The 14,335-nt window shown below is 40.6% G+C and overlaps 1 protein-coding gene and 1 pseudogene across 1 annotated transcript; one reads left to right on the forward strand and one right to left on the reverse strand.

The window, feature by feature from the left end:
• Positions 1 to 6,172: 6,172 nt before the first annotated feature.
• Positions 6,173 to 12,479, reverse strand: LOC112296864 (ferritin heavy chain pseudogene; annotated as a pseudogene).
• Positions 12,480 to 13,597: 1,118 nt separating this feature from the next.
• Positions 13,598 to 14,083, forward strand: NCBP2L (nuclear cap binding protein subunit 2 like). The gene has a single exon (XM_024551635.1). It carries the CDS (start codon positions 13,598 to 13,600, stop codon positions 14,081 to 14,083), a length of 486 nt encoding a protein of 161 aa, XP_024407403.1.
• Positions 14,084 to 14,335: the final 252 nt, after the last annotated feature.

Genomic DNA, 14,335 nt, shown 5'->3' on the forward strand with positions numbered 1-14,335 from the left:
CTGGCTATTGTTACTTCCTGGACTTCCTGGAAGTCTATTTCCTTTGTCAGATTGGGGAAGTTCTTTTTCATTATTTTTTCAAATAAGTTTTCAATTTCTTGCTCTTCCTCTTCTCTTTCTGGCACCCCTATGATTCGGATGGTGGAACGATTAAAGTTCTCCTGGAAGATCCTAAGTTTCTCCTCATTTTTTTGACTTCTTTTTTCTTCATATAGTTCTTTTTTTTTTTCCAATATATTTTTTTAAATTTTTATTGTTATTCAATTACAGTTGTATGCCTTTTCTCCCCATCCCTCCACCCCACCCCAGGTGAACCCACCTCCCACCCCCACCCCGAACTCCCCCTTGGTTTTGTCCATGTGTCCTTTATAGTAGTTCCTGTAATCCCCTCTCCTCAAGGTTCCCTCCCCACTCAGCCCTGGCTATTGTTAGATTGTTCTCAATTTCAATGTCTCTGGTTATATTTTGTTTGCTTTTTCTTCTATTGCTTATGTTCCAGTTAAAGGTGAGATCATATGGTATTTGTCCCTCACCTCCTGGCTTATTTCACTTAGCATAATGCTCTCCAGTTCCATCCATGCTGTTGCAAAGAATATAAGCTCCTTCTTTCTCTCTGATGCGTAGAATTGCATTGTGTAAATATACCATAGTTTTTGGATCCACTCGTTTGCTGATGGGCACTTAGGTTGCTTCCAGTACTTGGCTATTGTAAATTGTGCTGCTATGAACATTGGGGTGCACAGGTTCTTTTCGATTGGTGTTTCAGGGTTCTTAGGGTATAATACCAGCAGCGGAATTGCTGGGTCAATAGACAATGGAACTTCAATGGAAGTTCCATTTTTAGTTTTCTGAGGAAATTCCATATTGTTTTCCACAGTGGCCTCACCAGTCTGCATTCCCACCAACAGTGCACTAGGGTTCCCTTTTCTCTGCATCCTCTCCAACATTTGTTTGTGGATTTGTTTATGTTGGCCACTCTGACTGCTGTGAGATGATACCTCATTGTGGTTTTGATTTGCATCTCTCTGATGGCTAGTGATGTTGAGCATCTTTTCCTATGTCTCTGGGCCCTCTCTATGTCTTCCTTGGAGAAGTGTCTGTTCAAGTCCTTTGCCCATTTTTTAATTGGGTTGGTTGTCTTCCTGGAGTGGAGTCCTGTGAGTTCTTTATGTATTTTGGAGATGAGGCCCTTGTCTGAGGTATCATTGGCAGATATGTTTTCCCATACTGTTGGTTCTCTTTGTAATTTGGTGCTGTTTTCTTTAGCCATGCAAAAGCTTTTTATTTTGATGAGGTCCCATTTGTTTGTTCTTTCCTTTATGTCCCTTGCTTTAGGGGACATGTATGTGAGGATGTTGCTGCGTGGAATGTCTGAGATTTTCCTGCCAATGTTTTCCTCAAGGACTTTTATGGTGTTACGACTTATATTTAAGTCTTTTATCCATCTTGAGTTTATTTTGGTGTATGGCGTAAGTTGGTGATCAAGTTTCATTTTTTTGCACGTAGCTGTCCAGATCTCCTAACACCATTTGTTGAAGAGGCTGTTTTTGCTCCATTTTATGCTCCTGCCTCTTTGTCAAATATTAATCGACCGTACATACTTGAGTTTATTTTTGGGTTGTCTGTTCTGTTCCATTGGTCTATGTGCCTGTTTTTATGCCAGTAACAGGCTGTTTTGATTACAGTGGCCTTGTAATACAGTTTGATATCAGGTATTGTGATCCCTCCTGCTTTGTTCTTCTTTCTCAAAATTGCTGCAGCTATTCAGGGTCGTTTATGGTTCCATATGAATTTCTGAAATGTTTGTTCTATATCTGTGAAATATGTCATGGGTACTCTAATAGGGATTGCATTGAATCTATAAATTGCTTTGGGTAGTATGGCCATTTTGATGATGTTAATTCTTCCAATCCATGAGCATGGTACATGCTTCCATTTGTTTGTATCTTCCTTAATTTCTTTCTTCAGTGTTGTGTAGTTTTCCGAGTACAGGTCTTTTACCTCCTTGGTTAGGTTTATTCCTAGGTACTTTATTTTTCTTGTTGCTAAATCGAAAGGGATTTTTTTTCTGATTTCTGTTTCTGCAGTTTTGTTGTTGGTGTACAGGAATGCCTTTGATTTCTGGGTATTGACTCTGTATCCAGCTGTTTTTCCAAATTCATTTATTAGTTCCAGTAGTTTTTTGGTGGAGTCTATATGGTTTTCCATGTACACTATCATGTCGTCTGCAAACAGTGACAGTTTCATTTCCTCCTTTCCAATTTGGATGCCTTTTATTGCTTTTTCTTGTCTGATTGCTGTGGCTAGGACTTCCAATACTATGTTGAATAGGAGTGGTGAGAGAGGGCATCCTTGTCTTGTTCCTGATCTTAGTGGGAAAGCTCTAAGTTTTTGTCCATTGAGTGTGATGTTGGCTGTAGGTCTCTCATATATGGCCTTAATTATGTTGAGGACTGCTCCCTTTATTCCCACTTTGCTGAGTGTTTTTATCAGAAATAGGTGCTGTATCTTATCGAACGCTTTTTCCGCATCTATTGAGATGATCATGTGATTTTTGTCTTTGCTGTTGTTGATGTGATGTATTATGTTTATTGATTTGCGAATATTGTACCATCCTTGCATCCCTGGGATGAATCCCACTTGTTCATGGTGGATGATCTTTCTAATATATTGCTGGATGCGGTTTGCTAATATTTTGTTGAGAATTTTAGCGTCTATGTTCATCAGCGATATTGGCCTGAAGTTTTCTTTCTTCGTTGTGTCTTTATCTGGTTTTGGGATTAGGATGATGTTGGCTTCATAAAAAAAGTTTGGGAGTCTTCCATCAGTTTGGAGTTTTTCGAATAGTATGTGAAGGATAGGGGTTAGCTCTTCCTTAAATGCTTTGTAGAAATCTCCTGTGAAACCATCTGGTCCAGGGCTTTTGTGTGATGGGAGTTTTTTGATGACTGCTTCAATTTCCCTTGCTGTTATTGGTCTGTTCAGGTTTTCTGCTTCTTCTTCATTCAGTTTTGGAAGAATTATATTTTTCTAGAAATGTGTCCATTACATCTAGGTTTTGAAATTTCTTAGCATACAGTTCTTTGTAGTAATTTCTTACAGTCCTTTGTATTTCTGTGGTATCAGTTGTAATCTCTCCTCTTTCATTTCTAATTGTGTTTATTTGGATCCTCTCTCTTTTCTTCTTGATGAGCCCACTTAAAGGCTTGTTGATTTTGTTTATCTTTTCAAAGAACAAGCTCCTGGATTCATTGATCCTTACAATTGTGCTTTTAGTCTCTATGTCATTTAGTTCTGCTCTGATCTTGGTTATTTCCTTCCTTCTGCTTGCTCTGGGCTGTCTTTGTTGTTGTTCCTCCAGTTCTTGTAGGCATAGGGTTAGGTTGTTTGTTTGAACTGTTTCTAACTTCTTAAGGTAGGCCTGTATTGCTATGAACTTCCCTCTCAGGACTGCCTTTGCTGTGTCGCATAGGTTTTGGGTTGTTGTGAGTTCGTTTTCATTTGTTTCCAGGAAGTTGTTGATTTCTTCCCTAATCTTGTTCTTGACCCATTCATTGTTTAATAGCATGCTATTCAGTCTCCATGATTTTGAGTGTTTTGGGTTTTTTCCTTTGGGGTTGGTTTCTAGTTTCAGACCCTTGTGGTCAGAGAAAATGCTTGATATGATTTCAATTTTCTTGAATTTGTTGAGGCTTGCTTTGTGTCCTATCATGTGGTCTATCTCTGAAAAAGTTCCATGGACACTTCAAAAGAATGTGTATTTTGCTTGTTTGGGATGAAAAGCTCTATATATATCAGTTAAGTCCATTTCCTCTAGGGTATTGTTAAGTGACACAATATCATTGTTGATATTTTGTTTGGAAGACCTGTCCATTTTTGATAGTGGGGTGTTAAAGTCCCCTACCACAATTGTGTTGCTGTCAATATCTTTCTTGAAGTCCTCCAAGATTTTCTTTATGTATTTGGGTGCTCCTATGTTGGGTGCATATATATTTACAATGTTTATGTCTTCTTGGTGGACTCTTCCTTTGAGTGTTATGAAGTGACCTTCTGGGTCTCTCTTTATGGCCCTTCTTTGGAAGTCTATTTTGTCTGATATGAGTAGTGCTACCCCTGCTTTTTTTTCCTGTCCGTTTGCTTGGAAAATTTGTTTCCAGCCCTTCACTTTCAGTCTGTGTAAGTCTTTTGTCCTGAGATGGGTCTCTTGTAGGCAGCATATGTGTGGGTCATGTTTTCTTATCCATTCAGCTATTCTATGTCTTTTGATTTGAGCATTTAATCCATTTACGTTTAAGGTATTATCGATAGGTAGTTATTCATTGCCATTATTTCCTACCTGTGTTCCTCTGTCTTTCTCTTTTCCTTCCTTTCCTTAAAGCAGTCCCTTTAGCATCTCTTGCAGAGCTGGTTTGGTGGAGCTGTATTCTTTTAGACTTCTTTTGTCTGGGAAACTCTTTATTTGGCCTTCTATCTTGATTGAGAGCCTTGCTGGGTAAAGTAGTCTTGGTTGCAGGCCTCTGGTTCTCATTACTTGGAATATTTTTTGCCATTTTCTTCTGGCTTGGAGCGTTTCCATTGAGAAGCCAGTTGCTAACCTTATTGGGGCTCCCTTGTATGTTACTTCCTTTTTCTCCCTTGCTGCCTTTAAGATCCTCTCTTTGTCTTGGAAATTTGCCATTTTAATTATGATGTGTCTTGCAGTGGGTCTCTTTGGGTTCCTCTTGCTTGGGACTCTCTGGGATTCCTGGATTTGGGTGACTTTTTCTCTCCTCAGATCAGGGAAATTTTCCATCATTGCTTTTTCAAACAGGTTTTCTATCCCTTGCTCCTCTTCTTCTGCTTCTGGTATTCCTATTATACGGATATTTTTACATTTCATGTTGTCCTGCATTTCCCTTATTGCCTCTTCATTCTTTCTGAGTCTCTTTTCCTTTTCTTGCTCTTTCTGGGTGTTTTTTTCTACTTTATCCTCCATCTCGCTGATCCGATCTTCTCCTTCATTAAGTCCTTTTCATTCCTTCTACTCTGTTCTTCAATTCAGAAATTGTATTCTTCATTTCCTCTTGGCTCTTGTTGATAGTTTCTATTTCCTTTTTCATGTTGATATAGTTTGCAGTGAGTTCATTGTAGTTTCCTTGTAGTTTCTGGTAGTTCTCTTTGAGCTCAGAGAGCTCAGTCAGCTTCCTGATAACCATTGCTTTGAACTCAGTATCTGATAGTTGACTTGCCTCTTTTTCAGTTACCATTATTTCTGAGCCTTCCTCCTTTCCTTTCATTTGGGAATTGTTTCTTTGTCTTCCCATTGTTTGTGAGACTCTTCTTGTTGGACTCTGCTTCTTAAATTGCTCTATTCTGACTCCCTGGGTTTATGGTATGAACTTCTATGGTAGAATGCCAATGGGATTCTGTGGTGCTGTCTCCTTAATCTCCTGTGCTCACTGGTCTTGAGCTGACATTTATGGGTTTAACACGGTCTAACTCTGGTCTTTTCTGCACTCCAGGTTTTGTTGTCTCACCTGTGGGAAAAAGAGAAAGGGGGGAAGAAAGAAAAAAAAAAAACAAGATGGGAAGGAGGGAAAAAGGAAATAGAAAAGGAGGAAAGGAAGGAAGGAGGGAAGAAGGAATAAAGAAAGATCGGAGGCAAGATAAGAAGGAATTTTAACAAAAATTAAAACATAGAAATAGATAAAAGAAGGCAGGAAGAAGACATAAAAATGGTAAAAGATGGGAGAAAGAAGGAATGAAGAAAAAAAAAGAGAGAGGAAGAAGGAATTCAGGGGGAAAGGAGGAAAGGAAAAAAAAAAACAAAAAACAAAAAAACCCCAAACTTCTGCTGGCTTTAAACCGTTCAGTTTAGTTCTGCTGGTTGTCCTGTCTGTGCAAGGGGAAGGGGTGGTTGGAAGGATTGGTTTCACTTTTCTCCCTTCCTGGGCCACACGCTTCGCTGTTATTCAGCCTGCAGACTCCCCTAGCCCTGCAGCTTCCCTCTGCTGGGTGTTCTCCCTTTGTGCTGGAGAGCTAGTAGGCCCTGCAGGGCTCTGTGTGCAGGTGTTAGGTAGGCGTTGTAGGTGTGGTCCCTGGCAGGCAATCTGGCCGTTGGTCAGCCAATCCAGCAGCTTTGTTCTTGGGACACGCACGCGGCGGCTCCAGCCGCTTTGGGTCTGTGAAGCTCTCAAGCGGCTTTGTGCTTGGAGCGCACAGCCTGCCGATCCAGCCGCCCTGGGCTTGAGTCTCTCAGGCGGGCGGGGCCGCCCTGGGACTGAATCACAAGGCACTCGGGTCCGAGGTTTTGGGCCTGTGGGTGGAGCAGCTAACCTCTGCTCCAGATGCTCTTGGAGGTTTCAGGTGTTGGCGCCCCTCCGGGGTTTCATGTGGGTGCCCCCAGTTCGCTAATCCCGTGCGCGCAACCGGACCTCAGGTGAGCGCTGGGGCTGCTTATCTGGCGCTCGTAGTCCTGGGGCGGAGGGGGGAGGGGCGCCAGGGGCCGCGGCTGCTGCCGAGAGTTCTCTAACTAGCCCCTGAGTGTCTCTATTTTCTTTTTCTTTTTGAGAAATTCCTCCTATTCAAGCCCCCCTGGTCCAATCAAGCACCTGGGTGCTCACAGCTCAGCCTGGCCCTCTCCCAAGACTCCTGCAGCAGCCCCTGCTCCTAGGCTGGCGCTTCTGCCGCCCTTGTACCACGCGGTCCCGGGTCCTGGGCCCGGGGACCTTATTGTCCTTGAGCACTCTTCTTACCGTCAGATCTTTCAATGTCCTCTATCTTTGGTCTCTGATCTTCATATATGCTGGAGTACTGTTGGCTGTTCGCTCTGCTCCTCAGATCAGCTAGGTATTTCCCTGGCGTTGAGGGGAAGTGGACTCCACTCCCACCTATGTTGCGGCCATCTCTTCATCTTGTTCTGGTTGAATGTTTATTTCTTCCTTCTGCTCCAAACTGTTGATTTGAGTCCCAGTTTCCTTCCCATCACTGTTGGTTCCCTGTACATTTTCCTTCATTTCACTTTTCATAGTCTTCACTTTTTTCTCTATTTTGCGACCATACTCAGCCAATTCTGTGAGCATCCTGATTACCAGTGTTTTGAACTGTGCATCTGATAGGTTGGCTATCTCTTCATCACTTAGTTGTATTTTCTCTGGAACTTTGAACTGTTCTTTCATTTGGGCCATATATTTTTTTTGTCTTGGTGCACCTGTTATGTAGTAAGGGTTAGAGCCTTAGATATTCACCAGGGCAGGGCAACTCATGTCGCCGCATTGTTGTACGGCGACATTGGTGGGGGAGGGATCCAAGAGGGAAAAATGCCACTTCTCGGCTCTTGGCAGGCTTTCAGTCACTTCCTCCACTACCCACAAGCAAATTGGGCCCTTCTCGTGCTGATTTCCAGGTGGGTGGTTTTGTGTGTGTTCTAGGACCCTGTGAGTCTCTCCAATGAACTCTTTTGAGAAGCTTGGAGTTTCTCCAGTTGCTCCCCCCACAGGTTTTTTTTCAGGCAGAGGTTTTGAAGCTTTATTTCCCCATGCTGGAACCCTGGGTTGCTTGGTCTGTCTCTCTCCCCAGTTGTTCCTCCCAGTTTATCCACATGCCATTGTGGGACCAGCCAGTTTGCCAGCTGCTACCTCACCCATCCCCATCCTCCAGCTACAGCCTTGCTGCAAGTCCTCTCTGCCCCTGCTACCAGTCTGGATGAATGTTTCTTCTTTAACTCCTTGGTTGTCAGACTTCTATACAGTTTGATTTTCAGGCAGGTATGGTTATTTTTTGTTTTTAAATTTGTTGTTGTTCTATTTTTGGTTGTGTGAAGAGGCAAAGTGTATCTACCTATGCCTCCATCTTGGCCAGAAGTCCCATTGTTACTGCTCTTGTTAAGGAAGCCAATGACATGCTTAATGACAATCTAACTAAAAATTTCACTGGACTTTTCCCTGTTGCATTTAACATAATTGATCACTGTTATTCTACTTTTGTCTTAATGCTTCTCTTGAAAATGTCTACTCCTTGGCTTTGGTGATGCTGCTCCTCTCGTGATTTTTCTCCTTCCTCTCTGGTTACTCCTTATTATGTTCCTTTGTGGATTTTCATCTGACATCCTGGCCTTTCACATTATTTTTTTTTTCCATTCTATGCCTTTCCCCTAAATCATGTAATCTATTTCCATGTTTTTATCTACTGTGCTGTTGACTGCTTAATCTATATTTATACCCTCACCTATCTTGTGAACTTCAAACATGAATGCTCAATTGCAACTAAACTTGTGGGACATACAGGTACCTCAAAAACAAACTCAGTTCAGTTTGTTCATTATATTCTGAACTGAGACAGACTCATAGAGAGCTAAGGTGGGGGAGGGTAGGGGAGTGGAGGGATTGAGCAAAAAGGAAAAAGGACTCATGGACATGGATGACAGTGTGGTGATTGCAGGTGGGAGGGGGTATAGGGTAAATAAATGGTAATGGAAAAATACAATAAGAAATAAAAAATAAGAACAATGGAAGATTGAAAAAAAACCCTCAGTATGTCACAAATTTATCTTCCTTACTCAAATCTGCCACTCTTCCTCTGTCAACCTCAAAATCTCCATTTTAGTGACTCAGACCTCTATCCTCACAGTTGTCTAGGCCTAAAACTTGGGAGTCATTCTAGACTCTTTGTTCAGCTAGTCGTCAAGACCTGTTAGGTCTGTCTTCTAAGTATCTATCTCATATATTTTTTTCTTTATGTTACTATAGCATATTAGCCCAGACTTTGCATCATTTCTTTTTTAAAAAAATACTTAAATAGTTTCTCAACTGGTCTTTTTTGCTTATTGGCCTACTCCTCTTTAATCTGTTCTTCACACTGGTGGTAGAATGAGTTTTCTGTAATGCAAACCAGATCACATCACTCCTAGGTGTCAAGCCTTATCATGGCCTCCCACTCCTTACAGGTAGAGTCCAAGCATCTCCACATGCCTTATAAGGGCCTTTCACAACCTGGTCCTGCTTACCCTTCCACTCTTATCTCCTATTATTTTTTTCTTATTAATCTTGCCCAAATAACATCAAACTGAACACACTCCATCATGTCTCCATGCTTTTTGTACACATTGTACTCTCTGACTAGAATGACTTCTTGTCTTCCAACCAAACCTTTATTCAGCTTTCAAAATTGAACTTGGAGTAGGTCTGAATAGATGTTCAAGAAATTAGTGACAATGACTTGCCTCTACAGAGAACTGGGTAGCAGGGACACAGGGGTGAAGGGCAGACTTACATTGCCCATCCTCTTATACTTGTATTTTTGCAATACAAGTTTGAATTGGTTATTAAAAAAATAAAGTGTTATTTTTCTAAAAAAAGACTCAGTGGTCATATCCTCTAGAAAGCTGTGCCCCATCCCCATCTTCCACTTCTGTAGTTTTCCCTCCCTTCTCTGTGCTACCTCTGGGCCTAGTATGCACTCCTGTAAGGAGACTAATCACATTATGTTGAAATTTTTATTTTAAGTTGTCTGCCTCCCCAAGTTGTGAGCTTCTTGAGGGCAGGGTTGCATCTTATTTTTGGTTATTTCCTCAGAATCTAGCACAGTGCTCCATGAATGTTTATTGAATGAATGAAGAAATGATTGAAGAAATGAATGAAGTATGGGAAGGCCCAATTATAAAGCAGGGCTCCCAAGCCTGTGCTCTTTCCAGATCATCTTTACTTTGTCCCTTTACCATGTATTGAATCTGAAAGTAATACTTTATGTTTATTCTTAAGTGTTATCCATCACTCTATCAGTTTGAGTTCAGCATCATCCATGGCTGCTGAGATCCTTTCCATTTTCTTTTTCTCTTTTAAAATAACTTTATTGGGGTAACACTGGTCAATAACATATAAATTTTAGGTATACAGCTTCATAATGTGACATCTGTACACTCTATTGTGTGCTCACTATCACAAAGTTTAGTCTCCTTCTGTCACCTTGTATTTGATCCTCTGTACCTTCCAGATTCTTTTAAAATCCCTCCAACCTTTGTGTTATTGGCAGATTTCATATATATTTATATGTTCTATTCTTAGTCATTGAATCACAGAATTGAAATAATTTGGCTAATACCTCCTATTTATTGAATACCTATAGTGTGTTCAGCATTGTGTTAGATGCTTTTACATATGACATTGTCACAACATTTGATACAGATGAGGGCATTGAAAACAGTATGGTTAAGCAGTTTGCCCAAGGTCAAATTGCAAAGTGAAGTTGAGGTTTGAACTGAGGTTTTTTGATTTTTAAGTTCATGCTTGATTCCTAACACTATGCTGATTAAAAGGGGCCTCTCCACTGTTTGACTACTAGGCAAGGGTTTGCTTGAACACCTTAGTGTCTGGTGTTCATTGCACCTCAAGGCAGCCCACTCCATCTTTGGACAACTCTGTTTTAAAAGCTCTTGTTTGTAGTAAGCCAAATTATAAAGTAGTCAAACAAGACACACAACTAAGAATAGAGCCTTATGGCTAACTGCTAGAAATTCCTATCTAGTCTGACACCAAACCATTTATTTGTTCAACTAGTTAGTTACAACTCATCTTAACAAACAGCTGAAGCATCCAGCCTGTATTTTGCCATATCATCTACAAGGCAATTATGGGAAACTTTGCCCAATGCCTGCATGAAATGAAATCCACTATAGCTATCAATTCTCTGATCTGCCAATCTAGTAACTAGATTTTTTTTAAAGGAAATGAAGTCTGGGAGGGATATTTATTTTGGGGGGACAACTTATCAATGATTCAAAGTAATGAGTTTCCAGTGGCAGACTTTCAGACATTATTGAAAGACTGTCAGGAAGATGATTTTTGGGCACTGGGCTTCCCACTGCTCTTCAAACGACATTTAAGTAGGCAGGGGCCCCCATTTTCATTGCTATGAATTGTACAGCACTGTTGTTTGCACCTGCTTTTATTGAGGCTTCAATTTCTGTTTTCTATACTTTTATTTTTCTTTGACTACATTCTGCTCTTGCACATGTTTTCTCTGGTTCATTCCCTAAATATCTACATCTTCACCAAACACACACACACACACACACACACACACACACATTGTGTTTTGAGAATCAGTGCATTCAGCCCATCTTCTGGAAGCCTTCTCTGATGTCCCCAAGCTGAGTAATTGCTTCTCCTCTTGTGGGATATAATAGAAATTGCACACAGTGTTCATCATGAGGTAGATCCCGAGAAAATATTAATTCCCTTCTCCCTTTCCTCCATGTATGTCTCTAAAATAGTACTGATCACATCATATTGTGTTTCATGCTTAGTTGTCTGGCTTCATCACCAATTCTGAACTCATGTGTTCATCCATTTAGCAGGTATTTATTGCATGCTTAATGTGTGCATGAGTCATTGTTAATGTGAGGTGCTGGGAATACAATAATTTCTGAAAATTGTACTTTCATTGTGTCTTATTCATTGATATATTTATAGCATCTAGCATAGTGCCTGGCAAATAAAGAGTGCTCATTAAATGTTTGTTAAGAGAAATCTCTACGTGTGGTTCGTGGACAACTTGCATCTGGATCACTGAGGGATGCAAGTTAAATGTTAAATGTAAGTTCTTGGGTCTTGCTCTAGATCTACAGAGTCAGAATCTGTTGAGGACAGGCTGTAAGAATCTGCATTTTATCTAGTTCTGCAGGTTTTTCTTTCACATTAAAACTTGGGAATCATTACAAAATAGGAGAGGTAGGGGTACTAATGCTTATTTTTTAAAAGCAGAGCTAAAACCAACTGAATCATATTTTGGGGGGGGGTACCAAATTACTTTATTTGAAGGAATGGTACAAATGAGAGACATAAGTGATGATTTGGTACAAGGTATAGAAAAAGTAAATGTAACTCCAACATGCATGTACCGGTTTGGTGACCAGGGAAGTCACTCCCGTGGCTTTGGGAAAGCAGCCTAAGGCTGAGCTCTCTTTACTGTGTCCCAGAGTGTGCTTGTCAAAGAGATATTCTGCCACGCCAGATTCAGGGGCCCCCAGCCTGTGCAGGTTGGGTACGTGGTCACCCAATTCCTTGATGGATTTCACTTGCTCATCCAGGTAGTGAGTCTCAATGAAGTCACACAAATGAGGGTCATTTTTTTTCAGTGGCCAGTTTGTGCAAGTCGAATAATGACTGATTCACACTTGTTTCCAAGTATAACGCACACTCAATTGCATTCAGCCCATTCCCCCAGTCTTCATGGTCTGGTTTCTTGATATCCTGAAGGAAGATTTGGCCACCTCATTGGTTCTGCAGCTTTTATCAGGTTCTCAGCATGTTTCTTCTCCTCATGAGATTGGTGAAGAAAATATTTGACAAAGTTCTTCAAAGCCAGAACATTGCAGTCAAAATAGTAAGACATGGACAGATAGAGGTAGGAAGCATAGAGCTCCAGGTTGATCTGATGGTTGATGGCAGCCTCAAGTCCTGGTGGTAGTTCTGGGGCACCTGCAAGGTGGGTGCAGTAGTCATGATGGGCAGCTGAAGATGGGAGGCTGAGGACAGGCAGCTTTGCGGTGCTCAAGTGGTGGTGGGGGGCCTTGGGGCAGTTTGAGGATGTTGTGAGGAGGTGGCAGAAGGATGAATCTGGGTAGCTGGCTGGAATGGGGGGTCAAGTGCTGGGTTCCATTCAAGTACTGTTGAGGCAGGAAACCACAGAAACTCTTGGCAAAGACTGTTTGAATCATTTTTAGTGCATCTCACCACAGTAGGAAGATTTAATAAAGGAATAAAAAGGCATCAGTTAAAATTATCTGGGAAGGTTTTTAAAAATAGGCTTGGAATATTCAAGTAATTAAGTAAGAGTCCTTCTAAAGTCTAATATGATGAGTGGAATTATTGCTAATAAAATCTAATGTTAATTTAAATTTATGATGCAAGAGAGTTTTCATTTTTATAGATGTATTTGCATACTTGATAGTATATATAGGGACTCTGTCTTATCTAACTAGAATATGTTGATTCTCATACTATAGATATGAATCACAAATTTATTATTTTAAATTATGAAAGAGTATGTCACAAATGTATTTGTACTTTAACCTTGGTTATATATGTGACCTACTGATGTCTAGTCCTTCATCAGGAATGACACTAGTACTCATTGTCCATGAAAATTAGATCCATTTTTACTATTTTATGCCATACTTTTCAAGAGCATACTGTTATTAAATATATTCTTTGGTAATCAATTAGGTATGTAAGATCTGAGTCAACCAAAGACAGCATAACTTCCTTTCCAGGAAGACTTCCTGATTTCATGACCATGTTCTTGGGACCTGGAACTTTCTATTTTGGGTTTGCCTTGACATGATCCTCCTGGTCAAAAGCTGAGGTGTCAGCACATGTTGGCACAAACATCTTAAATATCCACAGGTTTCTATTTCTTCTTCCTTCCTTGTAACTTTATTTATTTTTTAAAATAGATTTTATTGATTATGCTATTACAGTTGTCCCATTTCCCCCCTTCACTCCCCCCCACCCGCACACCTGTAACTTTACTTTTAAAAACATTTAATTTAGGATTTTGTTTGTGTCACTGTTGCCAGCCTGATCATGACCTGCTGCCCTCACAGAGCTTGTTGGGCATCATGTCCAAGGACCTGAAAATTCTGTGTAGTGACTCCTACATGGAGCTGAGTGAGGATCAGTACCAGCATTTCAGTGGTGATAACAAAGAGCATGAAAAATTACTGAAAGAAAGCTGCACTCTGTATGTGGGGAATCTTTCCTTTTCTACAACCAAAGAACAAATATTTGAGCTCTTTAGTAGATGTGGCAATGTCAGGAATGTATTTATGGGCTTAGATAAAATAAAGAAAATGGCATATGGTTTCTGTTTTGTAGAATACCACAACAGAACTGATGCTGAAAATGCCATGCAGTTCCTGAATGGAACCACCTTAGATGACTATATCATCCACACAGATTGGGATCTAGGCTTTAGAGAGGGCAGACAGTATGGCTGTGGCCAATCTGTGGGCCAGGTAACAGATGAGTTTCGTGAAAACTTTGATGCTGGTAGAGGAAACTTTGGAAAAGAAGCTAAGGCTCATGATAAGAGAGGAACCCCTTAGTGAAAAACCTTCAGCTCTAACCCCTCAAAAAGTGTTTTAAAGAAAACCCCCAGGTAAGCAAATAGCTCATCATCTCATAACAAGTTTAAAGTACTTCATTTGCTGACCAGAAACTCTTTTGATATATTTTCTCTCTGAAAAGTTATTAAATTATACAAACACAAACATTCTTTTATTCTTGTATTTTTGAAACTGGTTGTCAGGTTACCAGTTTGACCATCAGGTCATTAAAAGTAAAACTGTATTCAGGAA

The sequence above is a fragment of the Desmodus rotundus genome, chromosome X (assembly GCF_022682495.2).
Source record: "Desmodus rotundus isolate HL8 chromosome X, HLdesRot8A.1, whole genome shotgun sequence".
Taxonomy (NCBI): Eukaryota; Metazoa; Chordata; class Mammalia; order Chiroptera; family Phyllostomidae; genus Desmodus; species Desmodus rotundus.

Coding starts and splice junctions, on each gene's coding strand:
- NCBP2L (XM_024551635.1), top strand. CDS start 13,598: ATGTCCAAGGACCTGAAAATTCTGTGTAGTGACTCCTACATGGAGCTG.